The following is a 26,834-nucleotide window of genomic DNA, read 5'->3' as shown; positions in this document are numbered from 1 at the left end:
GCCCTGCCCGGGCACCCCTGAGCTCCCGGAGCCCGGAGCGGGGACCTGCACCCGGCAGGGCTCGGTCAGCCTCGCCCGCTCCCCCTCCAGGCAGGACACAGCTTCCCCCGGCATCTCGGGGTGCACATCGCTTCCCCCTGCGTCTCGGGGTGCACATCGCTTCCCCCTGCGTCTCCGGGTGCACACCGCTTCTCCCTGCATCTCGGGGTGCACGCCGCTTCTCCCTGCATCTCGGGGTGCACACCGCTTCCCCCTGCATCTCCGGGTGCACGCCGCTTCCCCTTGCATCTCGGGGTGAACGCCGCCACCCAGCTAGGAGGGGAGGGCGCAGCGGGGACACTCAGAAACGTCTCCCCTCGCGCCGAACCTCCGCCCTGGGCCCCGGTGCCGGGCAGGGAGCGCCAGCGAAGCCGCGGCCCAGGCTGGACTCCCCGGGTCGCTGCAGGCGAACCCCCGGGAGGCGGGACCCGGCCTGGGTGCCGCGACTTCCCCAGCCGGGCCTTCCACGTGGGAACACAGGGAGGAGCAGGGCGGCAGCCAGGCCTCCCCCGCCCCGCCTAGTGCCGGCAACTGCGAATGCTGAAGGCCTCCGGGTGGTCACTTCCACTCCGGCTTGTCTCAAAGATGCAAGGAGCCCCGAACAGGCCACCGCTCCCGGCGGAAGGACCTGCTTTTCCCACCCAAAGGCTGCAGGCGTCTGGGAACGGGAAGGACCCCGGGAGGGCATGGCAGGGTGGGAGGGGGCGGGTCCCTAAGGAGAGGACAGCGGGGCCGGGGGTGTCCCTGCACCGCCCCCGCTCGGTCCCTGCGGCCAGGAGTGACCGGCCATGGCCAAGGAGAGCGCCCGGCCCCCTCTCGCCCCTCCCGCCCCAGGGCCTTCCGGGCGCCTGTGTCAGGCGTCACAGCAGCCTGCAGGGCGGGCCTCATCCCTTCTGGCAGATTTAAATGATGCCCGCCTGCCCCAGCAATATTTGTAGCTCATGAAAAACAGAAAAAATAAATAAATAAAGAGAAGGCACTAAGTATTCTGTGCTCACAGCCTTCTCTGTCTCCTGAGCTCCTGCTGACCCCATGCCCTGCCCTCTCCCTCCTGTCCTCTCCATCCCACCAGCCTCCTTCTTTCCAGCACTCATCAGATGCGATCAGATGTGAAATTACCTGTTTCGCTTATTTGTTTACCCTGTTTGAGGTCTGACTCCCCTACCCCCGCCGCGCAGGAATAGAAGTCCATGAGAAAGGGGACTGCTGTTACTTGGCACAAAGTAGAGGCTGAGCAAATAGCTGCAGAATGAATGTCTTAGTGCATTTCTTGTTGTTTTATAAAAGCCTTTTATATATTAAGGCTACTTCTTTAATTCTTGGTCTGCCTACCTTTGGGACCCTTTTCCCCTGGTTTTTACTATTAGTGTTGTAGTCTTTTTATGGTAATTCAGATAAAAATTTTATTAGAGAAGTTGTAGGTTTGGAGAAAAATCATGCAGAAAACAGAGTTCCCATCTACTCAGCCCCATTATTTACATTTTGCATTAGTGTAGTAGCAGATAGGAGAATATTATTACAATTGTATTATTAACTACAGTCTGTAGGTTACATTAGGGTTCACTTTGTGTTGTACAATCCTATGGTTGTTTTTATTTTATTTTTATTTTAGTAATATATATATCAACTAATATTTGCCCTTTTAACTCTATTCAGGTATGTAATTCAGTGGTGTCAATTACATTCACAAAGTTGTGCTACCGTCACCACCATCCATTACCAAAACTTTTCCATCACCCCAAACAAATTCTATACCAACTAAGTATTAACTTCCCATTCCCTACCCTCACACTGGTAACCAGTTTGCTAGTTTCTGACTCTATGAATTTGCTTATTCTTATTATCAGTGAGCTCATACAATATTCATCCTTTTGTGTCTGGCTAATTTCACTCAACATAATGTCTTCAGGGTTCATCCATGTTGTTGCATGGATCAGAGCTTCATTCCTTTATACTGCTGAATAGTATTCCATTGTGTGGATGTACCAGATTTTGTTTTTTGGCAATTGTGAATAATACTGCTATGAACTTTTGTGTACAAATATCTGTTCAAGTCCCTGCTTTCAATTCTTTTGGGTATATACCAAAAAGAAGGGTTACGGGGTCATATGGTAATTCCATACTTAACTTAAAGAGGACCTGCCAAACTGTCTTCCACAGTGCCTGCACCATTTTAACATTCACACCAAAAATGAGCAAGTGTTCCTATTTCTCCACATCCTCTCCAACACTTGATATTTTCCATTTTCTTAATGGTAGCCAGTATAGTGGGTGTGGAATGGTATTTTATTGTGGTTTTGATTTGCATTTTCCTCATGGATAATGATGCTAAGCCTCTTTTCATATGCTTGTTGGCCGTTTGTCTATCTTTCTTAGAGAAACGTTTACTCAAGTCTTTTGTCCATTGTTTAATTGGGTTGTTTGTCTTTTTGTTGTTGAGTTGTAGGATTTCTTTATAAATTCTGAATATTTAGCTGTTATCAGACATCTCCAAATAATTCCAAATATTTTCTCCCATTCTGCATGTTTTCTTTTTACTTTCATGATGAAATTCTTTGATGCACAAAAGTTTTTAATTTTGATGAAGTCCCATGTTTCTATTTTTTCTTTTGTTGCTTGTGCTTTTGGTGTAAAGTCTAAGAAAACATTGCCTAACACAAGTTCCTGAAAATGCTTCCCTACATTTTCTTTTAGGAGTTTTATAGTCCTGGTTCTTGTATTTAGGTCTTTGATCGATTTTAAGTTAATTTTTTTTGCATATGGTTATCCAGTTTTCCCAGCACCATTTGTTGTAGACATTACACTTTCCCCATTGAGTTGACTTGGCACTCCTGTCAAAAATCAATTGGCCATAGATGTGATGGTCTATTTTTAAATACTCAACTAGATTCCATTGGTTGGTAAGTCTGTCCTTGTGCCAGTAGCATGCTGTTTTGAATACTGTAGCTTTGTAATAAGTTTCACAGTTGGGCAGTGTGATCCCTTCAAATTCATTCTTCTTTTTAAAGATATTTTTGGCTATCTGGGGCCCCTTACCCTTCCAAATAAATTCGATGATTGCCTTTTCCATTTCTGTAAAGAAAGCTGTTGGAATTTTGTTTGGGATTGTATTGGATCTGTAAATTGCTTTGGGTAGATTTTATATAATGATGATATTTAGTCTTACAAACCATGAGCTTGTAATGTCCTTCCATTTATTTAGGTCTTCTTTGATTTCTTTTACCAATGTTTTGTAGGTTTCCATATATAAGTCTCTTATGTCCTTGGTCAAATCCATTTCTAGATAGTTGATTCTTTTAGTTGCTATTATAAATGGGATTTTTTCTTAATTTCCTCTTCAGATTGTTCATTAATAGTGTATAGAAATACTGCTGATTTTTGTGTGTTCATCTTTTATCCCAGCACTTTGCTGATTCATGTATTAGCTCCAGTAACTCTGTAGCAGGTTTCTCAGGATTTTCTATATATAGGATCATGTCATCTGCAAGTAGGAAAAATTTTACTTCTTCCTTTCCTACATGGATGCCATCTATTTCTTTTTCTTGCCTAACTGATCTGGACAGAACTTCTAGTATAATGTTGAACAATAGTGGTAACAGTGGAATATCAGTGATGACAGTGGGCACCTTGTCTTGTTCCTGTTCTTAGAGGGAAAGCTTTCGGTCTTGCACCATTGACTATGATGTTAGCTGTGGGTTTTTCAAATATGCTTGTGCTGGTTTGAATGTATTATGTCCCCCAGAAAAAGCCATATTCTTTGATGCAGTCTTGTGGGGCAGACGTTTTGGTGCTGATTAGATTTCCATGGAGATGTGCCCCACCCAACTGTAGGTGATAACTCTGATGAGATATTTCCATGGAGGTGTGGCCCCACCCATTCAGGGTGGCCCTTGATCAGTGGAGCCATATAAATGAGCTGACTCAAAGAGAAGGAACTCAGTGCAGCTGTGAGTGACATTTTGAAGAGGAGCTACAGCCAAGAGGGACACTTTGAAGAAAGCACAGAAGCTGCAGATGAGAGACAGTTTGAAGATGGCCATTGAAAGCAGACTCCTGCTCCAGAGAAGGTGAGAGAGGACAAATACCCCAAGTGCAACTAAGAGTGACATTTTTGAGGAACTGCAGCCTAGAGAGGAACATCCTGGGAGAAAGCCATTTTGAAACTAGAACTCTGGAGCAGATGCCAGCCATGTGCTTTCCCGGCTAACAGAGGTTTTCTGGACGCCATTGGCCATCCTCCAGTGAAGGTACCCGACTGCTGATGTGTTACCTTGGACACTTTATGGCTTTAAGACTGTAAGTGCATAACCAAATAAACCCCCTTTTATAAAAGCCAATCCATCTCTGGTGTTCTGCATTCTGGAAGCATTAGCAAACTAGAACAATGCTCTTTATCATGTTGAAGAAGTTTCCTTCTATTCCAAGTTTTCTAAGTGTTTTTATGAAGAAAGGATGCTGGATTTTTTCAAATGCCTTAATTGGTTTTCTTATGTTGAACCACCCTTGTATGCCTGGGATAATTCCCTCTTGATCATGGTGTATAACTGTGTGCTGTTGGATATGGTTTGCTAGTATTTTGTTGAGAATTTTTGCATCTATATTCATAAGTGATATTGGTCTGTAATTTTCTTTCTGGTATCTTTATCTGGCTTTGATATTACAGTGATGTTGGCCCCATGGAATGAGTTGGAGAATGTTCCTCCTCTTCAATTTTTTTAGGAGAATTTGAGCAGGACTGAAGTTCATTGTTCTTGATATATTTGTGATAATTTTTGACATGTAAAAGTTTTGAACTTTAGGAGTGACATGTCTGGCAGCCAGAAGACCACAGCTAAGATTTCTATAGGGGGTAGTAGGCTGGTCTGTCTCTCAGGGTTGTTTGGGGTCTGGAGCAGGAAGCCAATTCTGCTCACAGCCTTCAGAGATCCCCTTGTCTCCCACTCCTTTCTTTTTCTACCCCCCCACCACCACCCCATATCTCCCATACACAGGCTAATGGGGCCCTTGGGAGACAGGTCAGTGTTGCCAGAGGCCTCTATCCACCTCTTCAGCCTTGTGGTGCTTCTGTGTTCATGCTCAGGGCCGGGAAGGACCAAGGAGGAAGACCCACAAAGCCCTGAGGTAGGAACCCCAAAGCTTAGAGAACAGAATGAAGTATTCATTTATTGTCAACAGAATACCAGTGTCACCTGTCTTGCCCTGTACTGCAGCCCAAGCATCTGGCACAGGGCCTGGTACAGATTAGTAGCACCAATGCTGGCTGGATGGCTGGCTGGCTGGCTGGATGGATGGATGGCTGGATGGTTGGATGGTTGGTTGGCTGGCTAGATGGCTGGCTGGCTGGCTGACTGGCTGGCTGGATGGATGGATGGATGGATGGAAGGATGGATGGATGGATGGTTGGATGGCTGGCTGGATGGCTGGCTGGCTGGATGGCTGGATGGCTTGCTGGCTAGATGGATGGATGGAGGTATGGATGGATGGATGGATGGATGGATGGATGGATGGATGAATGTGTGAGAGGGTGGGTAGGTGGGTGGACAGTTGGATGGATGGAGAGTTCAATGGGTGTGTGGATATGTGGGTGAGTGGGTGGGTGGATAGATGGGTGTGTGGATGGATGGATGAATGGATGGATGAAATCAGGAATGAAAGATGGGATAATCTTACCAACCTTACAGAAACAAAAATGATTATGAAAGAATACCGTGAACAATTGTATATCAAAATATTAGATACCTAGATGAAGGGGAAAAATTCGTCAAACACACAACCTACCATAAGTGACTCAAGAAGAAATAGAAAATCTGAATAGATTTAAAAGAAGTAAAGAGATTGAATTAGTAATTAACAGGCTTCACATAAGGAGCAGACTAGATTTCACTAGTGAATTCTACCAAATTTTTAAACAAGTAACCTAATCCTTTTCAATCTTCCAAAACGTAGAAGAGAAGGGAGCACATCCCAGTTTATTTTGTGAGGCCAGTATTACCCTGCCCATAAAATCAGACAAAGATACCACAATAAATAGAACTGCAGACCAATATCCCTTATGTATATAGATGTGAAAATTCTCAACAAAATGCTAGTGAACCAAATCCAGCAGCATCTAAAAAGTATTGTATGCTGTGGCCAAGTGGGATTTATTTGAGGAGTGCAGTTTAGTTTAATATATGAAAATCAATGAAGGTAATACACCATATCAGTGTATTAAAGGAAAAAATCACATGATCATTTTAATAGAGAGCGTTTTTGTCAAACATTCGACAAAATCCAACACCTTTCATGATAAAAACATTCAGAAAACTAGGAAAATGAGGAAATTTCACAATCTAATAAAGGACATCTATGAAAAACCCATAGCCAACAGCATACTTACTAGTGAAAGACCAAAAACTTTCCCTCTAAGATCAGGAAAAAGTCAAGGATGTGCACTCTCACAACTTCTACTCAACATTGTAAAGGAGGTTCTAGCCAGGACATTTAGACAATAAAAAGAAATAAAAGACATCCAAATTGCAAAGTAAGAAGTAAAACTATCTCTCTTTGCAGATGACTTGATCCTTTATGTAGAAAATCTCAAGGAATCTGTGAGAAAACTATTCGAGTTAACAAATGAAATCAGCAAAGTTGTAGGGTACAAGATCAATATACAAAAATCAATTGTGTTTTCATAAACTTGCAATGAAAAACACAAAAATGAAATTAAGAAAAAAATTATATTCACAATATAGCATCAAAAATGATAAAATGCTTAGGAATACATTTAACAAAAGAGGTACAAAATTTGTACTCTGAAAACTATAAAACATTGTTAAAAAAATAAAGACAATCTAAATAGTTGGGAAAACATCCCATTTTCATGGATTGGAAGACTTAATATTGTTAAGATGGCAATATTCTCCAAATTGGTATACAGATTCAACACAAACCTTAGTCAAATCCCAGCTGACATCTTTGTAAAAATTGACAAGCTGATTCTAAAATCCACATGAAATTGCAAGGGATCCAGAATAGCAAAAACAATCTTGAATAAGAAGAGCAAAGTTGAAAGACTCACATCTCTTGATTTCAAAGAAGCAACAGTGATCAAGGTAGTGTGGTATGGGAATAAGATAGATCAATGATAAATGGAATAGAATTGAGAATCCAGAAATAAACCCATGTGTCTATGGTCAATTGGCTTTCTATAAAGGTTCAAAACCATTCAAAGCATGCTGGGACAACTGGATACTCCCATGCAAAAGAATGAAGTTGGACCCTTACACCGTCTACAAAAATTAATTCAAAATGGATCAAGATTTAAATGTAAGAACTAAAACTATAAAACTCTTGGAAGAAACATAGGGACCTCCGATTTGGCAGTGGATTCTTAGATATGATACCAAAAGCATAATCAACAAAAGAAAAAATAAATAAATTAGACTTCACTAAAGTTAAAAACTTTTGTGCTTCAAGGACACTATCAAGAAAATAAAAGACAACCTATAGAGTGGGAGAAAATATTTACAATTTGTATATCTGATAAGGGACTTGCATCTAGAATATATAAGGAACTCTTCCAACTGAATAATTAAAAGAAAACCCAATTTTAAATTGACAAAAAAATCTGGATAAATAGTTCCCCAAAGAAGATATACAAATGGCCAATAAGAATATGAAAAGATGTCAACATCATTAGTCATTAGGGAAATGCAAATCCAACCACAACAGACCACTTCACGCCTACTAGGATGGCTAGAATCAAAAAGTCAGATAATAACAAGTGCTGGTAAGGACATGAAGAAACTGCTCTGCTGTTGGGAATGTTAAAATGGTACAGCCACTTCTGGCAAACAATCTCAAAATGTTAAACATGGAGTTATCCGTGTCCCAGTAATCAAGAGAAAATGAAAACATCTGTCCACACAAAAGCTCTACACCAGTGTTTATAGCAGCATTATTCATAATAGTCAAAATATGGAAAAAACCCGAAGATCCATCAACTGATGAATGGATAAATTAAAATGTGCTGTATCCATAAAATGGGAATATGATTCAACCACAAAAAGAAATAAAGCACTGATACATGCTACAATATGGATGAACCTTGAAACATACTAAATGAAAGAAGCTAGTTACAAAATACCGCATATTGTATGGTCCAACTTATATGAAAAATCCAGAATAGGTAAATCCATAGAGACAGAAAGCAGATTAGTGGTTGCCAGAGGCTGGGAGTCATGGGATGGGGGTGATGGCTAAAGGTTACAGGGTTTCTTTCTGAAGTGACAAAAATATTCTAAAATGGGTTTTGGTGATGATTACGCCGCTAAAACCATTGAATTTTATACTTTGGGCAAATTGTATCTTAATAAAGCTGTCTTTAAAATATCAGGGACGGCTTTTAAAATTATTTTTTATTGAGGTAATATTCACATAACATAAAATTAACCAGTTTAAAAATGTACACTTCAATGGCAGTTAGTACATTCCCATTGTATAACCACGACTCTATCTAGTTCCAGCATATGTTCATTACCCTAGAAGAAAACCCCATATCATTTAAGTAATTGCTTTCTATTTCCCTCTCCCCTGGCAGTCACTAATCTGCTTTCTGTCTCCATGGAGCCACCCATTCTGTTTAATTCATATAAATGGAATCACACGATATGTGACCTTCCAAGTCTGGCTTCTTTCACTTAGCATAATGTCTTCAAGGTTCACAATTCACCTTTCGTAATTGTGGAGTGTGCAACGGGAGCCTTCTTAAGGGTAGGTATTCTGGCTACCTGGAGTCCAGAGAATATGGAGGGGGTTGGGACTGGGTGAAGCTGGGAGGGCAGCTTAAACAGGGCACCAAGGATGTCTACTGGGAAAGGGCAGGGCTTCAGGCTCTGCTGGCGCTGAGGTTATGTCCACGGCACAGTTTAGTCTGCTGCTCGGCTGCTGGGACAGCAGCTTCCCCGGGGACCTCAGTCCTCCTGCAGCGGAAGCCCCACCCGAGGCAGCAGCATGCACAGCAGCCATTTGGAAGAGACAGATAAAGGGTCCTGCCCCCGCTGGTAGGTCCTTCCACCCGGGACCTACCACGTGAGACAGCTTGCTCCCTATCACTTAAACCAAGTCGTACACCTGGACTTGTCGAGATCAGAGCTGTGTTCTGGAGCACATCACTGCCCAAGCTTTGCGTGAAGCCTTTGGTGTCTTTTTAATTCATTCTTTCATTCATTCATTCATTTACTGACTTTTATTAAGCATCTCCTCTAGGCCAGTCCTTTTCTGGGAATGGAGATACAGAAGTAATTGTGACATGATTCATCACCCTTGGTGTTCTCAGATTTAGCAGGCAAGCTTTCAACTACCCATAAGGCCTTCCAGAGGCCTCAGGACAAGAAGCAGCCCGGCTGCTGGATGGCAGTGAGTGCCGAGCTAGTGGCTGAGCCCTGCCTGCCACCCGAGCCGAAGGCCATCTGTCTGTCCCCTCTTCTCCTCCACGCTCACAGGCAATGCCTCCCATTTAAGTATGAAGGTCATTTTCATCTTCCCATACTTCATGACTGCTTTTCAACAGAAATTAAATGCTGTAGCACACAGAGACATCACGGACATCGAGGGATTTAAAATCCCCCTAAATTGTAAAATGTTGAGTGTATATGCATATTTCAGGGGGAGTCCAAAGCTTTCTTCAGATTCTCTTTTGGACACCCAACCCAAAGAAATTTAAAAACACTGCTTTAGTCATAGGTAACACATTTGGGAATAAAAGAAGTGTATACCAGCTGTCTGGAATCATACTGCTGAATAAGTCACTTCAGGTTGCACTTATTAAGGGCATATGCTATTCTAAGCATTTTGTGGACATTAATTCACTGACTCCTTATAACAACCCTGTGATTTATGAACAGTTCTTCCCACAGTTCACAGACAAGGACACAGAGGCAGCGTAAGTGACTTGACCACTGGTGGAACCAGGATTAGGCTCAGGCAGTGTAGACCCTGAGTCCATGCTCTCCAGCACTGCAAGATGCCAGGAGGGAACTAGGAATCACCCACTGAGCCCTGTGTGTGCCTCATGTGCTGGTCAGCATAGAGAGCCATTCTGGGTAGCTATTATTGCCCCTAATTTGACAGATGTGGAAACTGAGGCTCAGAGAGGGGGTGTGACTTGCCCAAATTCTCACAGCCCAGCCCTGCCTGATCCAAAGCCCAAGCTCTGTTCTTAGCATCGCAGGGACAGATGCCAGGAACCAAAAGCAGTCAGTGTGTGCTCATGGTGGGGACAGGCTGTCCCTTTCTCTGGCCACAGCCCAGAAAGGCAGATAGAATCGAGACAAGAGCTCTCCCTCTGTCTGGCACAATCAAGTTCCTCTCTTGTCCTGCTATTGGTGCATTTTTGTTGCGTGGCTTTGGATAAGCCCCTGATCCTCTCTGAGCCCAGCATTGCCAGGATTTGAACCCCAGGCCAGCTGGGTCCAGGACTGTTCTGATTCCCTCTCTATCTGTCCCATGTGCCACATGGCTCAAGAATCCCAGCCAGACCCTGCTGCTCAAAGGTGTACACTCCACTTAGGTTAAGACCCCACGTTCCTGGAAACACGTTCAGGAAAGTCTCTAAGGAAGCCTAAAAGGCCACGGTCACCTCATATGGGACAATGACGGGCCACCTCACTCCCTGGGGTCCTCCCCATGGCTTGGGAGACACCCAGATGCCACCTGCATATCCGGCTGCCATGAAGGGCTCCAAGGGCCTGAGGCAAGGAGAGAGAGGTGTACATGCCATCGTGAAAGAGGGACACCAGTTGGATCCCTGGCTCCAGGAGGGGTCTGGTCCCCCCCCCCCCACCAGGTCCCCTTGCCCCCGGGGTGCACGCTTCTTACAATTCAACCTGTGTGATCCCAGCAGGTTCCATCATAGAAACCTCCACCCTAAAAGCAGGTGCCTCTGAAATCACATAGCCCAGAGTCTGCAGACAGGAGCGCCCCAGGCAGCTCCAACCCGCAGATGGAGCTTGTCTGAACTGCAGAGAGCTGATTTTCCCCAGTTCTGCAGCCCCACCGTTCCTACCGTGTCCCCTGGAATCTTCCTTACCTGGGGTTTGCATCCCCAGTCTGATCCAACCCTCATTTTGCAAGTGGAGCGGGGTGGTGGTGGGAGCCCAGGCTGGGGGGTGGATGTGCTTAAGTTCACAGAGCAAATGAGGGATGGGGTGGCTGGAGACCAGCCCCCATGGGGATCCCCACTCTGTCCGCACATGAAGGCGTGAACCCCTCTTGGGACCCAGGAGGTGGGTGTTTCTCATGGGTGGAGGCCAGCCACCCTGGGGAGAGTCTTCTGTGTCAAGCTCATTAATCATTACCTGATCGGGGAGGCGGTCTGTGGGGCTGAGAAGACTTTGTCTGTCTCAGTCCTCCTGACTGGATAAACCTGGAGACACATCTCTGGGTGCTTTCCAGAGCTCAGGCAGCCACCTGGGAGCCACTCTAAGACCCGCTGTGCATTAAGTAGCTGTTTCCTGGGATCCCCACACTACCCCCTCTGAGGGCCATGATGGAGACCTGAGAGGGAGGGTGACACGGAACTGTCAGTGCTAACACCAGGAAACCCTGGGCAAACCTGGACAAGCAAATCCCCCCACCAAGACATGACAACTGCTATGGCTGGTAAGACCCCTGCATGTGACTGCACCCAGCCTCCTATCTGCACTGGTTGGGGAACTGGTGCCCAGCCCGGGAAAGAGCCTCCCCAAGGCGCACAGCCTAGCCCAGGGCAGTGTCAGATCTTCTGGCTCCCAGTCCAGGTGGCTTTGGAGAGCTCACCCCAGAGGGGAATTCTGGATGGTCTCGCTGTAAGCCAGGGAGAAGTATATGAGTGATGCAGGGTGGGGGGCACAGGTGGGAGGAAAGAATGGGGAGCCCCCTCTCTATGCCCGGGTCGGTGCTAGGTGTTGCACAACCTGGAGATGGGTCAGGGGCTCAGTACCATCCCCATCTTATAGAAAAGGAGACTGGGGCTCAAAGATGTGATGCAACCCAGTCCTGTGATGAATGGCAGAGCTGGGAGTCAAAACAACGGCCCTCCAGGGCACCATGAATTGTCTGTCCCCTGGACTAAGGGACAGGTGTCCTTTCTCTTGAGATCTGCCCTCCTGCCACATGGGAGTGCGAACAATGTCCATTCTCCTTACGACAACAACCGGCCTTGCCACTTGACAGCCAGACGAACTGGGGCAAGACACCAAACCCTTTCGAGCTTGGGTGCCTCTTCTTCTGAATGGGGATTGTGACCCCATTAGGTCACTGTAAGGACTGATCAAGTTCTGTGCCCATTTGCTCAGAGCCTGACATTTAATTTCTCAGTAACTGTAAGTTATTCTCTTATTAACACCACCATTGTTATTATTATTATTATTATTATTATTATTATCTGTATGGAAGTTAACAGTTTCTTATACCAGTAAGTGTGTAGTGATAAACAGGAAAATTTTTAAAAGTTTGCCCTTGAGAAATGCAAAGGTGCATTGCTGAGCATATCTAGAGCCCTAGGGAGGAGAACACAGCTCCTTTATCCCCTGGAACAAACATTTCAAGTGAACTTGGCTGCTGAATCTCCTTACCCGTGTTCTGGCATCAAACAGCACAGCAGAAACAGCAGAGCGTGGTGGAAAGTGACTTTGGAGCCAGACAGAAATGGGGTTGTCTCCTACCATGACTGGGTGACCTTAGACAAGCTACTTAACCTCTCTGAACCTCACGTTGTCCATTGGGAAAATGTAAAAAATATGACCTCTCTTCTGGAGTTGTAAAGAGAAAAGATGGTAATGTTTGAAAAGTAACCATATGCTGCGTGTTTCTGAATCGGTGGCTTGTTTTGTTATTATTTGTATCCATTTATTCCTTCCTCCAATGGACACTGAAAGCACGCTTTGTGCCAGGCTTAGCTCCAGGCTCTGGGAGTAGAGGTTTGAGCAAGACTGAGAGCAAACAAGCTGATAATAAAAATACGTAATGTAAGCTCAGATAGTGGCAAGTGCTGGGAAGAAGATTCAAGAAGAGCTGGGAAAAACACAGCGATGGGGGCCGTGGGACACTGTCTCGCTGAGTGGTGTTGGGGAAGTTCTCTCCCAGAAGGTGACATTTGACAAGTATTGAACAAAGTGGGGGAGTGAGCAATGGTGGCATCTGGAGGAAGGTCATCCCAGAGGGAGGGAACCCCAAGTGCAAAGGCCCTAGGGCCGGCATGTTGGGGGGAAGCGGAGAAGACAGCAGGGCAGGAGCAGAGTGACAGGGGAGGGGGCTGAGGTCAGGGAGGTCGTGGGGCAGCAGCTCACGGGCAGCCTTGCAGGCTGTGCATGGAAAGGACTCGGCGCTTTGCTCCAGGTTGGCGGGACGCCATGCTGGGGGAAGGCGTGTTGAGCAGATGAGTGAAACGGTCCACTGCATGCTTTAAGATGATCGCTCCAACTGCTGTGTGGGAAACTGACAGCTGAGAGGCCACTGCAGTGGTCTGGGCCAGGGGTCAGCAAACTGCAGCCCACGCTTGGGTCAAATCCTACCCACTGTTTTTGTTCAGCCCATGAGCTAGAAGAAGGAGAGGAAGAAGAAGGAGGAGGAGGAGGAGAATAGGAGGAAGAGGAGGAAGAAGGAGAAGGAGAAGCACAATATTTTATGACATGAAAATTACATGAAATTCAAATTTCAGTGTCCATAAATGAGGTTGTGTTGGAACACAGCCGTGCCCATTCATACTGTCTTCTCTACAACCGCTTTTGTGCTACGACAGCAGAGTGGAGTCGCTGCAACAGAGACTGTGTGGCCTGTAAAGCTTAAAATGTTTACTATCGTTCAGACTGCTCTCCCAAATGTTTGCTGACCGTGGTCTGGGTTCCAGCAGTGGAGGAGTTGGGAGTTTGGAGGAATAACCAGCGGCACAAGCTGATAGTCTGAATGGGGCGGTGGTGGGTAGAGGCAACGAGAGTGCCAGATTGACAGCTAGGGTGTGTGTCTGAGCACCAGACAGGCATAGGGCCACTGGATAAGGCAAGAGCAGATTTGGTGGAGAAAACTGAGCATCCTGATTTGGGAAGGTTGAGTTCATTATGAAACGGGGGGCAACCCTATCCCTAGGAGTTTGTATGAATCACTTATTGAGCCTCAGTTTCCTCATCTGGATGGGGTGACGACAGGAATGGCAGTTCTACCAACCTCTACCTGGGTAAAAGGATCAAACACAATGGCATAAAAGGGATTTGTAAACCATAAGGCACACTCTGAGGTTTATGGAGTCAATGCTAAAATAACTCATGCAAGTCACGGAACTAGCTAAATGAACTCCTTAGAAAGGGTAGCATGGTAGAAGGAGCACCTGACTGAGAGTCCGGACACCTGGATTCTAGCTCCGATTTCTGCTAGTTAGGTGATGTTGATTAAGTCACACCTGAAGCCTGTGTTTCCTCTTTTTCTCTCTGAAATGACAGCAGAGTACAGGGCTCATGGAGATGGGGCAATCAGATGAGATGGTAGACAGGGGTGTGCTTGGTAAACACTAAAGTACCACAGGGAATGTTGTTACCATCAGGGGCTGCGTGTTCATTTATCTTTCATTCTGTAGGAGTTGCTGGTGTCACCACTTCTGGGGCTCTGTCCCCTACCCAGCTTCACCATAAGTAGGTATTCTGCTGGGGGAATTTCCTGGGCATTCTCTTTCCTCCTACAGACCTGAGAGCAGAGAAGGTGCGTCTTGCCGCCCCCCTGTACCTTCTTCTGGCTGGACTACTGGCCCTTTCTCAAGGTCAGCTGCACCCTGAATGGTGAGGGTTCCGCCAACAGCTCCTGCCAGGAGGCTCTAGGTACAGGTGAGGGTTCCCCCAGCCTCAAGATCGCTCCTGGAAATACCAACTTTGCCTTTCGCCTCTACCATCTGATTGCTTCCCAAACCCCTGGCAAGAACATCTTCTCCCCGGTGAGCATCTCCACCACCTTGGCCATGCTTTCTCTGGGAGCCCGCTCACACAGCCAGAACCAGATCCTCAGGGGCCTAGGGGTCAACCTCACAGAGATGTCGGAGGCCGATATCCACCACGGCTTCCAACACCTTCTACACACTCTCAACCTCCCCGGGAACAGGCTGGATATACACATGGGAAGTGCCCTGTTTCTGAGCCAGGGTCTCCCCTTTCTTCCGAGATTCCTTAACGACACCCTGGCTTTATACGAGTCCCGATTTTTCCCCACTAACTTCTAAGACACTGAGAGTGCAACCCGGCTTATCAACGATCATGTCAGTAAGGAAACGAGGGGGACGATTGGGAATCTGGTCAGTGGGCTCAGCTCGGATATCATGATGGTGCTGGTGAATGACATTTACTCCAAAGGTAAGAGTCAGTTCATTGGTGGGTCTGAAATCCTCCCTCTTTCCCCCCTAATTTGTTGACTGATTAAATATTTTTAAAAGGGTATGGGTTGAGTCTATGGGGTCCAGCAGCTCCGAGAAGATTTTATGATAGAGTAGCATATATTTAAGATTGTGTAGTATTGAGGTTTTTATCCCTTCATATCTTTTGACATATTTTCTTACTTTTTTCTTTAAACTTTTAATTTTGAAATAATTCCAAACCTACAGAACAGTTGTGAAAATAATGCAAAACCCATACAGAAAATTCCAACATACTCCTGCCCCCCAAATACCAAGGTCAACCAATTTTAACGTTTTGCCACATTTGCTGTATTAATCTCTGTATCCATCTATCAGTTCATCTATCTGTCTGTCTATTTATCTATCTTCTGCACATTTGAGAGTAGACTGTATATCTCATGCTCCTTGAACACACAATACATACTTCCATGTACATTTCCTAAGAACAAGGATGTTTATTTATATAACCCCTTATGTGTAATTATCAAGCTCAAGAAATTTAACATTGCTATAGGGCTTTTTATTTTAAGCAATGTATGAAATGCATTCTTTCCAGTCATCAAGATTTGTATCTGAGCTCCACCACTTACTACCAGTGTGAACCGAGCAGGTTGTTTGCTTGAAGTAAGGATAATAAGGGAACCTACCTCAAACATTTGTTTTGAGGCTCAAACAATGTGACATATTTGTATATTCCTTAGAAGAAGGTTTAGAGGGATCAGCAAACTACGTCTCCTGGACCAAATCAGGCCGGCCACCTGTCTCTATAAAGGTTTACTGGAACACGGCCACATTCATTCATTTATATTTTATCTATGGCTCATTTCACTCTTCAAAGGCAGAGTTGAGCACTTGCAACAGAGTCCAAATGACCCACAAAGCCTAAAATATTTACTATCTGGCCCTTTACAAAAAAAAAAATTTGCTTAACCCTGATCATTATATATGCTTAATAAATAGCACCTATAGTTATCCTAATTTTAACAATGCTTATTTTGAAGACTTAAAATACTTAAAAGTATATAAAGGAAAATAGAAATTGCCTATAATCCTGCCACCCTGAGGCAACCTGTGTTAGAATTTTAGCATACCTACGCATATCTGAATGTTAATCAAGAGTGGGATAGACAAACTGTGATACATAATCACTCGTAGTGCTACAGAGCAATGAACATGAGCAAAGTAAAGCTGTGCCCAGCAACGGGATGATTCTCAGAACACAGTGTTGAGCAAAAATTAAGCAATTTGATTCACTTATGTAACATTGAAAGCAGTTAAAATTAAACTATATTATTTAGGGATAACAAAGAAAAGGTGAAAGGGGGGAGGGAAGGGGAGGGAAGGAGGAAGGAAGAATGGAGGAAGGGATGGAGAGAAGGAAGGAGGGAGGGAAGGAAGGAAGGAAGGAAGGAAGGGAGGGAGGGAGGGAAGGAGGGGATTAAAGGAAGAAAAAGGAGTGTAGGCTTTACAGCCAGCTAAACATTGGTTGGAATCCCAGATCCTACACTTCTAGCTGCATTAGGAGTCTTGGCAATTACCAACCTCATGGAGACACCAATCCATTGACCCTACCTACTACCACCTCACTGCACATAACTTCTTATTCTCACTTCCCGCCTCACACAGCATAGATTCAGCTGCCCATCATTATAATCATTTCCTTGCAAACACTCTTAACTTCCTTGGCTTTCTCTCCTTCCATCATACTTACCTTGCATAGCTGCAAATCTGCTTAATCCTAATGATCTAACTAGTTTTCCTCTGCACCCAGCAGCTGACAATAGTTGGAGAAAAATATCCAAACATACTGACTATTGTCACTTGAAATTTGTGAACACTAATCTTCAGTGGTTACTCTGCACTGTCCAGGGTGTTCATTCTAAACTCTCCAAAACAGCTATTAACAGCTTCCTCCTTCTCAAACTCTCTTCCCTACTCTTCAATTTATCTTCCCTCACATTTCATTGAGATGAGTCCTTTAGATTGGAAATCTCTCATCTTTTCACTTCCAAACCTACTTCTCTCCCTTTATCTGGACTCACAAGCTCAGTGTCCCCTCCTCTGATAATGGAAGGAGTGACCCACCTCTTAACAAAGGCTGACCCCTTCACTCACACTCTACCATCTCCTCTCTCCTTGAGGATGCTAACCCAACAACTATCCCCTTTCTAGCATCATCATTTTTTCTGTCTACCGTCTCAATCCTATTCACATATCAGCCAACAGATATTCTCTGGTCTCTCCCATTTTAAAATTTAAATGAGAGTAAGGGATTCATTCCCCTGGTGTATCAGACTTTGAATTATCTGAATGGTCCACACGGATGGTGTAACAGAGCTGGGGTCTGGATGGCTGCTGGGATGGTGCGGGACACCAGGTGGTCTTCCCGGGCTGGGAGGGTTGGCTTCCCTGTCTGCAGATGCCCTGTACCTCCCTCCATTCTTCCCTTCAGCTCTGTGGGAAAAACCATTCAGACACGCAGCAACCACCCTCCAAAACTTCTACATTGATGAGAAGGCAACGGTCCAGGTACCCATGATGCTGCAGGATAATGAGCACTGGTACCTTCATTATAGATGAACTACGAGGGAGATTGAATGGTGCTTTTCATTCTTCCTAACCAAGGCAAAATGAAGCAGGTGGAAGACCTTTTGACTCCAGAGATGCTGATAAGATGGAACAACTTACTCCAGAAAAGCTAATCATTGTCCTGAGTGGTGCTTAATCTATGATCAGCACTAGCCCTCAATGGCCCAAATGGGGAGTGATCTCCAAGTTACAAAAAAAAAAAAAAAAAATTCTCATTTGTTCTAAGATTTCCTATGGGTTTCTTTAAATAATAAACTCTCCCATTCATTTAAAATAGGATTCTATTTTCCTAAAATAGAATTTCCAAAAATGTGAGTTCTCCCTCATCAGTAGAAAGAGAACAAGCCTAGGAGTTAAAAATCCTGGATTCTGAGTCTAGGTCTTCCATTGCACAAGACCTGGGTTAAGTGACACCGCCTCTGTGAGGATCTACCTCTGTGGAATGAATGGGTCACCAGAACTCCAGGCCAAAACAAGGGAAACCCATAGGACCCCAACAAAAAAAATGCACAGCTGCCACACAGGGAGACTTGTATCTCCATGGGCACAAGGCACTCCCACAGAAAGCAACCTCTGAGCTAACAAGTGGAAGGAGGTCTTGCAGATAGCAAGTCCTGGATATGAGGGGTGGGGTTGGGGAAGGAGACTGGCCTTAAGCCACTGTGAGCACTCACTTGAGAGGCTGGCATGACCCAACAGTATTTGTGGTGGCAGAACTCAGGCAGAGACAGCAGAGAGTGCAGTCAAGGAGAGCACACAGAGGTAACCCATCTGTGATGGCAGCTTGTTCATGATTTCAGTGTTTTAACCCAATGCACCTTTCAGGTCCTATTTCTACAGGAAGCTAGAGTTGCATTTCCCCAAGTTCTCCATCTCTGCCTCCTATGAATTAGATCAGATCTTGCCCAAGCTGGGCCTCACTGACCTCTTCTCACAGAGGGCCAACTTGTCGGGCATCAGCCAACACCTGAACCTACAGGCATCCAAAGTAAGTCCTATCGATGGTCATGGCTCTTCTTCTCCAGCCTCGGAAGATCTCAGTGGGGACTTTTGCCCCTAGGGAGCTGCTGGGTAATGGGTGCTCTCCCTGCCCCCACGTGGAGTCTCAGGGTGTGAGTTTGTCCACTCATCCACGGGCGTCAGCAGCCACAGACTCACCTCCCGTGGCTGGGCATGGCACTCGGTGCTGAGGAAAGAGTGTCCATCCAGTCCCTGCCCTCAAGGAGCTTTCCCAGTGAAGTCAGGAGATAGCACTTCATAGACCATGGAAAGAGAGGGTGATAAACGCAATGATAGAAACAGAGAAAAGGGGCAGACCAGGTTGGGGTTGGGTAGGTACGTATCAGGGAGAATTCTCAGACAAGAAGAAGGCAAAAGTGCCCCAGAGGGAAAAATCTTTGAGTTTGGAAGTTTGAATCCCCATTCTGCTTTTTATGGCATTGGGGGTGTTGCCTAAATCTCTGAATTTCTTTTCCCCATCTTTAAAATGGACATAATACTACCAGCCTCATAGTGTGGTTATGAAGACTGAATCCGATGATGCACACAGAGCTAGGCACATAGCAAATGCTCATTTCATGACAGCTCTCATTGCAGTCTGTAATAAAAGGTCATCCAGCCCAACACCCCGCCCAATGTAGAAACTCATGCGAGTGCTTTGTGATTGGGGAGTGCACTGTCGGGCTCCAGAGGTTTCTGGTTCTCTCAGTCTTCTCCAGGCCCCGCTCATGTTAGCTTGAAGATTACCCTTGTGATTTCCTTCTCAGAGTTTCCACAGAGCCACCCTGGATGTGGATGAGGCTGGCACCCAGGCTGCAGCGGCCTCGACCTTCTGCAGCATATTCCTGTCTGCCCAGAATAATCCCCGAATCATTTGCTTCAACCGGCCCTTCCTTGTGGTGTTAATCTCCACCAGCACCCAGAGCTTCCTTTTTATGGGCAAGATTGGCAATCCCATGGGACCATAGCCTTCCATGTCTGGCTCATCCCGTCTATGCAAGGGAATGTGGCCAGTGAGGGCTGGGTGTGGGCAGCTCCATGTCTGAAGCAGAGGATGACGATGGTGCAGAAAGTCCGGGCAGAAGCCCTTGGCAATGGGGAGGGGTGTAGGTGGTAACAGGATGGGCTTGGATTGGAAACCTGGCTTCACGGGGCTATAGAGCCCCACCCCCACCCCAGAAAGTGGGTGAAACCTTCCCAGGGTGGCTGCAGAGATTAAACAAAATGTTGGGTCTGACCAGCCTGGTTCAGTGTCTTGCACATAGTAGGTGTTCAATAAATGTGTGTCCCCTTTCCTGGCCCTTTGGGATTGGTGCTTCAATCCTCTGACATACCTAGTCCTGCACAAAAGTCTGGGGAGCCAGGGATGCTGGATCCAGGGTCAGTGGGCTGTCTGAGGTGTGCATGGGGGGAGGGCCAGCATGGTGGTGTGACGCCAGGTGGGTGCTACCTGCACAGGTGAGCATCCTTGCCTGTAAAGGGGGTGCAGCATGTGCAGCAGCTGCCCCCAGGCCGGTGGGGAGACGGTTCCTTTTTCCCACCAGGGGGCTGAGAAGATCTTGGCAGGGGAGAGTGCTAAGGTAGCTATGACAGAGCCCTGGGGAGGAAGGTGAGTGAGGTGGACACCAGCTGGGGTAGCACAGGCCCAGCCCCACCTGTGACCATGGAGACGTGACCAGTTTCTTTCCAGCACATGCAGTGTGGGCAAATGCTGGGACCCAGGCACTATAGCTGTAGGCCTGTCCCTTCACCTGGCTCTGCCCCTGATCTGCTCTGGGATCCCAGACTAATCCCCACACATCTTGTGCCTCAATTTCCCCAGCTGAGCAGTATGGGCTGGCCCAGAGGATCTCTTGGACGATTCCAGCTCAGACCATCTTTCACGAATTCTCTGACAGGGTCTGCAATACCCTCTAGAACGTCACCTACCTTAGTTCCCGAGGCTCCCTTTAAAAAGTGCCACAAACAGGGTTGTTTAAAACAACAGGGATTTATTCTCTCACAGTTCTGGTACCTGGAGTCCACCAGTCCAGTGCTGGCAGGGGCGTGCCACCACTGAACCCTGCTGGGTGCCGGCCGTCCTGGTGCTTCTTGACTTAGAGCTGCCTCTCCCCAACTCTGCCTCTGTCTCCACGTGGGTCCCCCTGTCTGCATGTCTCTGTGTCCTCTCCTCTTACATGGACACCAGTTAAATTAGATCAGGGCCCCCCAGTCCACTTTGGCCTCCTCTCAACTAGTCCCATCTGCAAAGGTCACAAATAAGATGACAGTCTAGGGTTCCAGGGGTTGGGACTTCAACATATCTTTTTGAGGGATATAATTCAACCCACAGCCACCCCCGTCCTCCCAGAGGGAGGTGGCTGACCATGGGCTGATGGACCCTGCCTTTGTTTGCCCCAGCCGCACTAACTTCCTGCCAATGCATTTCCCTGAGATGGCCCGTGGGTTTCCTTGATGGCCGGTGCCCTGGTGGCAATCTGGGCCTCAGCTTGGCCTCCCGCCTTTGACCAGGGACATGAAGTTCCCTGGGACATTGGGACCATCCAGCCATGGGGGCCACCCCTCCTTCTCATGGAGCCCAGCTCTCCCTCTGCTTTTACTCAGGCTCAGGGCAAGGATTCCTGTCACGCTTTGCCATCAAGCACTTGCCCTGTGGACCATGCCAGGCAGCCCATCCACTCCTGCTCGGGCCACAGCCAGCATGATCGACATCAGGATTCCTGGGTTCATGTCCCAACTCTACCACTTAGAAGCTGTGTGATCTGGAGGAAGTCACTTCACCTCTCTGGGCCTTGATACCCCATCTATAAAACAAGGATAATGATAATGATACCACCTACTTCATAGGATTGCTGTGAGGATTAAATACGTAATACTTAAGTAATGTAGTACTTGAAATAGTGCTATGCAAATGTTAGCTATTATTATTACCATTAATATTATTTGGCCCCAGACAGTTGATGCTGCCACCACTGGCTCTGGGTTGGGAGCACTCTGACTGCCATCTGGAGACTCCAAAACCCTTCTCATTTTAGGGCTTTTACTATTCAGCAGGGGGAAATTCCAAAGTGCGATTCCAGAAGGTTCTGCATAAGCCTTCAGGTGTCCAGCTTTCTCCCTTTAGGGGCAAAGGCAGCGCTTCTGTTCCCTTGTTGGCCAGTAGGTTCAGGAGGGACAGTTTTTCCTGATCTGGACTGAAAGATGGAGGCTGTTACCTTGCAACTCGCTCAACGAATCTTCTAGTTCTCGGAAGTGGTAGCCACTCCCCACGTGCCCTCCACGGGGTCTGCCCAATGCCCGGGAGGCGGACGGCCACTGGTTGGAGAACAAAACCCACAGGTCCGGTCCTGGTCTTCTGCAAGCACAGGATCTCCCTGTCACAAGCGCACAGCCTTGGCTGGGACCGAGGAGAGCAGCTGGAGAGCCACCTCCAGCACTGACGACTGTTCGAGAGTCAGCAGATCTCAGGGGTTGTGTGACATGGTCCCTGGTCCACGGAGCTCTACAGCCACAGGAAAAGCCTCATTGCTGGAAACCAGGAAACTAATATCCGGAGCAACAGACAGACTAGTTTTTATGGTGGAAAAAGCCACTGTGGAAGGGAGTAAGACAGGCGGGGAGAGAGCGAGGGGGGTTTCCTCTCCCGCCCCGGCCTCTAGAATGCAGCCTGGAGCTGGGCCCAGAACAGCCGTCAGGGGATATTGACCAAGGAAAGTTTCCAAAGAAGAAAACTGCAGAGTGAGGCCATTCTGATGCTGATCACACTAGCTCCTGCTGCACTTACCAGGACCTGCAAATGCTCCAGGACCCCCTGGGGGGGTTACTCAGAGCAACGCAGACCCTCCCTCCCACCTCTTGGTTTTAGGGACTGAAAAGTAACCATGTTAAGCTCAAATATTGGTGCATTTCCCCTGCACCTGCTGAGAAATTGGGTTCTGTTTTTCAACAGCCACCCAAGAAATAAAGTCCGAGCTAGCTCACTCTCACTTCTGTCCCTACAGAGGCAGGTGGGTGGATTTGGTTACCATGGCAATGACCCCGTCTTTGAAGTCTCCTTCATAGGGGAACGAGTCACCCTGGACTCAGCCTGGAGAGCGATACCTTCTTATCCTGATTAAGCTCCTCCCTCCCCAACTCAAAAATTCTTAATGGCTCCCTGTTGCCTGCAAAATAAAGTTCAAACTCCTCTGTCTGGAAGGCAAGGCCCTCCCTGATCCGGTGCCCGCCTGCATCTCCAGCCTCTCCTTCCTCTCGCTCTCATGTACTCAGTGTGGAAGGTCTTGCTGTTTCCCCAGGTTGTCCCGAGGCTTCCCACATCCGGGCCTTCGCTCCTGCAGCCCCCTCCCCCCCCGGAACACCCCTCCCCCTCTGAGAATCTGCTTTGGGGCAGGATCACACATCTGCCTCCTTTCCTCTGAGCCCACACGTCCCTCCATCACCCGTGGTTGGCCTGATGGTGATTTCTGCCCACCTGAGCCTCTTAGACCATCTCAAGGGTGAGGAAGGGACCCTGGCCCTGAACTTCTGCTGCCCACCGCAGTCCTTGCTGGCTCAGAGCCGAGGGGAGGCCTGGCCTGCGGAGAGGCCCACCAGTATTTATGGAATGAACGAATTTAAAAGGTTGTGCCTTGAGCAAGGGCACTGGGCTGTTTGTTCTGCATCCCCACCCCCGACCCATCCCTAAAATTGATTGGACAAATATTTAGTCCAGGTCCTCAGGTTTCAAAATGCCCTTTGGGAGTATTTAAAAAAAAAAAAGAAAAAAAAAAGATGTAAAAAACCCGAAGCAGGAGACCTTGTCTGCCGAGAGCAGTGATGGGGCCTCAACGTCTTTTGTTTTGCAGGTCACTTATGGGTCTTTTATCGTGGGGTTCTTGTCATGCTACGAGGGAGGCTAACTTTTTCGGGACCAGCCACAGTCTTCAGCCGTCGGAGGAGCTGAGTGTGTTTGTGATCCTGTGGTTATCGTCCAGCAGGGAAAACAAGCCTCTGTGTACTTTGCAATGTGAGGGCAGAGGGAGGCAGTGAGTCACAAGAGTGAGGGTGATCTGACCTGCGAGGCCCCAGATCCCGGCTGAGGTGGGAGTTTGCCTGGCCCCAGTAAGTGGGTGTGGGGAGAGTGCATATAGTTTCCTTCAGTTATTCACACGTCCATTCAACAACCAGGTACTGAGTGGGGAGGGGGTAGCTGGGAAGCTAGAGGGACATTCCTGATGCAGGGAAGGTGCTTGGGATTTGGAGTCAGACAAGGAGGGCTGGAATCCCAGCTTCTCCACTAATGTGTAGCCTGGGGCAACTAGTGTTCCCCTACTGCGTCTCTGTTTCCTCACCTGTAAGTGGCAGGGACATCAGAGGCACAAATCCAGGCAGCAGAGACAGGAGATGGGCATGGGCCACTGAGGATAGAGACCCAGACACCTGGCTTCCGGCTGATTGCACTGGGTGAGCGGCAGGAGGGGTCAGCTCTATCCCTGACTGCGGGGAGAGGCAAGGGGGCCCTTCCCTGAGAGGGGGGCCTTGAGAAGGGGCAGCTCTGCAGGCCTGCAACGAGCTGCCAAGTACGTGGCACCCGGTGTCAAGAGGCTGAAGAGCACTGAGTAAGGAACCTGGACTTCAGGGCCAGACCACCTGATTCGAATCTGGATGCCACCAAACAGGAGGTGGGGGGTGTGGGCCACCTCCCTGGGCCTGGGCTCCCTCACCTGTAAACTGAAGATGATAATACCTAACTCAAAAGCCTACTGTGGGGGCTAAATGAGTCAACACACATAAAACACTTGTATGGATGTCTCCGTCCGTGCTGTACACATCTCAGCTCTGCTGCTTCATTTCACAGCTGTCGTCCAGAGCAGGGGGTCACGACTTTAGGTGCCTGCGAGGGGCGGGCCGGTCACCCAAGCAGGGGAAGGGGCTTTAGTTTGCTATGTGACCTTCGGCCAGTCACTTAGCCTCTCTGGGCCTCCTGTGGAAGAGTGAGGCCTCAGAGCTTCCTTTCAGCGCTGCTCGCTGCTCGTGGTCTGGGAGGCCAGCCAGCTCCTGTGTCCTTTCTGGGATGTGAGCCTGGGCAAGAAGGTTGGGTGGTTGCCCTGCTGTCTCCAGGCAGGGGGACAGCCACCTCCCCTCTGAGCCTCAGTCTCCTCAGCTCTAGATTGGGCAGCATAAGCCCCTCCTTGCAGGGCTCTGGGCATCAAGGTAACGACCACACAGAAAACTGTATAAAAAAAAGAAGAGCGATGGGGACAGAAGCAGTTGGACAGGAAGTAAAGGCATTTCTGTTCAACACAGTTGCAAGCACTCAGTGATCCAAGCCAAACCTGCCCTGCCCAGTACTTCCCTTCTGGGGATGGAGTGCTCTGTTTCTCTTGAGGTCAATAGAAAAATAAACCTATCAGAACAGATCGGTCCTTAGATTGAGTGGTGGCTGTTCTGGAGGAAGAATCCTTATTTCACAAGAACTGGGTCCAGAAAGACCATAATTGCATTTAACCTAAGACCATAAAGACCGAGTTAATGAAGGTGGCCCCGTCAGGCCGATGGTCAGCCTTTGCCAGCCCTCTGGCCATGTGCCACCAAGCAGGGCTGCAGGAGAAAGCACATGGCCCCGCTGAGATCGCCAGGTCTGCAGGCTGTACCTGTCCCAGGGTAGCCATCTCTTCCATCCTGACCCTGGATCTTCTTTGCCTTTGTCAAGTCCTCTCACCTGCCATGCATCTCCCAAGAGACAATTTTGCCTTCTACTTCATAGAGAAAATCAAGGTCAACAGGGGGCAGCTTGTCCCACTTCTAGCCCACCCACCTGTTCATGGAGCTGGGTGATCTGTTTTCCCCAATTTTCCAAGAACAGGTATCTTTCTTCTTGACAAACAGCTCTGTTCCCTGGAGCCTGTGGCCTCCTGCCACCTTGAAGACCCCGTCCCATTAAGAACCACCTTTCCCACTCTGGCTCCTTCCCAACAGTCTCCAGACCTGTGACGTCTCCCTCTCATCCACAGCTGCCTCGGGTCCCATCTCTTCCAGGCCTTTCTGGCCAAGGAGCAGCCTGCAGGTGTGGTCCCGTTGGCTTCTCAGCCAGTGGCACCTCAGCTCCTGCTTCCCCCACCCCCACCAAGGTCACCGAGGTGGCCTCTGTGGTCCCTTGGCCATATGCATCCTGCTGAACATCTTGCTGCATCTGGCACAGATCCTGCCCTTCTTCCTTCTCCCTTGGTTTCTGTCTCCCTGCTTCTCCTCCTTTCTCTCAGTCACCTTTGTGAGCCCTTCTTGCCCTGCTCAGTTTTACTGCTCAGGGACCCCAGAGTTCTGCACACACTGCACATCATCCTCTCTTCTTTTCCTCCCTCCTCTCAAGATGCTGACCTCGTCTGCTCCTGTGGCTTCAGCTCCCTTCTCTTTTCCTGATGACCAAATCTCTCTCTCCAGACCTGCTTACCTGTCATCTCTGTCATCGGGGGCCAGGGGCCTCTGACTCTTTGGATCCCAAACTGAATTCAGCATCCCCTATAGGGGTGTCCGAACCCACAGTGCAGCTTATATTCGCAGTCTCCCTGAGTGACCCACAGCATCACCCGCACAGCAGCGTGGCTGTTGACCTCAACCCCTCTTTCTCACTCACACCCACCACAAGCCACCATCGTTTCTCACCTGGATTATCACGGCATTTCCATGCTCTCCTGACTCGCCCATTTCAGTCCATCATACACCTGATAGCCAAAGAGGTCTTTCTAGAATTCTTCTCCCTCCATTGTTTTCAGGATGAAGCCAAGCTTCCCCAACCCCCACTCGCAGCAGGACTTCCAAGGCCCTCGAGGCGTGA

General features: G+C 47.7%; 1 protein-coding gene across 1 annotated transcript; it reads left to right on the top strand.

Annotated features, from left to right (window-relative positions):
* The first annotated feature begins 827 nt into the window (after positions 1–827).
* On the top strand, positions 828–19,989 carry SERPINA4 (serpin family A member 4). The gene is given in 7 exon segments (XM_037835017.1): positions 828–891; positions 14,735–14,825; positions 14,827–15,392; positions 17,886–18,005; positions 18,008–18,140; positions 18,848–19,010; positions 19,789–19,989. Coding segments are annotated over 7 exon segments (1,338 nt in total).
* The last annotated feature ends 6,845 nt before the right edge of the window (positions 19,990–26,834 follow it).

The sequence above is a fragment of the Choloepus didactylus genome, chromosome 4 (genome assembly GCF_015220235.1).
Source record: "Choloepus didactylus isolate mChoDid1 chromosome 4, mChoDid1.pri, whole genome shotgun sequence".
NCBI classification, from domain to species: Eukaryota; Metazoa; Chordata; class Mammalia; order Pilosa; family Megalonychidae; genus Choloepus; species Choloepus didactylus.
Note: the sequence above shows the minus strand (reverse complement) of the source record. Positions and strands in the feature narration are given on the sequence as shown.